The 967-nt window shown below is 39.5% G+C and overlaps 1 protein-coding gene across 1 annotated transcript in view; it reads left to right on the top strand.

Annotated features, from left to right (window-relative positions):
* Cdr1 (cerebellar degeneration related protein 1) overlaps positions 1-967 on the top strand; it is a 1813-nt gene that overhangs the window by 270 nt on the left and 576 nt on the right. Inside the window, 3 exon segments of the mRNA XM_028754136.1 lie at positions 1-207; positions 261-489; positions 491-967. The exon segment at positions 1-207 is cut by the window's left edge and continues 115 nt beyond it; the exon segment at positions 491-967 is cut by the window's right edge and continues 413 nt beyond it. Coding sequence (XP_028609969.1) covers positions 1-207; positions 261-489; positions 491-967 — 913 coding nt within the window.

Genomic DNA, 967 nt, shown 5'->3' with positions numbered 1-967 from the left:
AAGACTTGGATTTTCCGGAAGACTTGGATTTTCAGGAAGACTTGGATCTTCTGGAAGACTTGGATTTTCGGGAAGACATAGATTTCTGGGAAGACTTGGATTTTCCAGAAGACTTGGATTTTCCAGAAGACTTGGATTTTCAGGAAGACTTGGATCTTCTGGAAGACATAGATTTCTGGGAAGACTTGGATTTTTGGGAAGATTTGGATTTTCCAGAAGACTTGGATTTTCAGGAAGACTTGGATTTTCGGAAGACATGAATTTCTGGGAAGACTTGGATTTTCAGGAAGACTTGGATTTTCAGGAAGTCTTGGATTTCTGGGAAGACTTGGATTTTCAGGAAGACATGGATTTTCAGGAAGTCTTGGATTTTTGGGAAGTCTTAGATTTTCAGGAAGTCTTGGATTTTCAGGAAGACTTGGAGTTTTGGGAAGACATTATTTTTTGGGAAGACTTGGATTTTCAGGAAGATTTGGATTTTTGGGAAGACGGATTTTTGTGAAGACATGGATTTTTGGGAAGACTTGGATTTAGGGGAAGACTTGGATATTCAGGAAGACTTGGATTTTTGGGAAGACATGGATTTTCTGGAAGACTTGGATTTTCAGGAAGACTTGGATTTTCGGGAAGACTTTGATTTTTGGGAAGACTTGGATTTCTGGGAAGACATGGATTTTCCAGAAGACTTGGATTTTCGGGAAGACTTGGATTTTCAGGAAGACTTGGATTTCTGGGAAGACTTGGATATTCAGGAAGACTTGGATTTTTGGGAAGACTTGGATTTTCTGGAAGACTTGGATTTTCAGGAAGACTTGGATTTTCGGGAAGACTTGGATTTTCGGGAAGACTTTGATTTTTGGGAAGACTTGGATTTTCCAGAAGACTTGGATTTTCGGGAAGACTTTGATTTTTGGGAAGAGTTGGATTTCTGGGAAGACATGGATTTTCCAGAAGACTTGGATTTTCA

This window comes from Grammomys surdaster, unplaced genomic scaffold, assembly GCF_004785775.1.
Source record: "Grammomys surdaster isolate TR1022 unplaced genomic scaffold, NIH_TR_1.0 125982, whole genome shotgun sequence".
NCBI classification, from domain to species: Eukaryota; Metazoa; Chordata; class Mammalia; order Rodentia; family Muridae; genus Grammomys; species Grammomys surdaster.
This window is presented reverse-complemented; position numbering and strand designations above follow the sequence as displayed.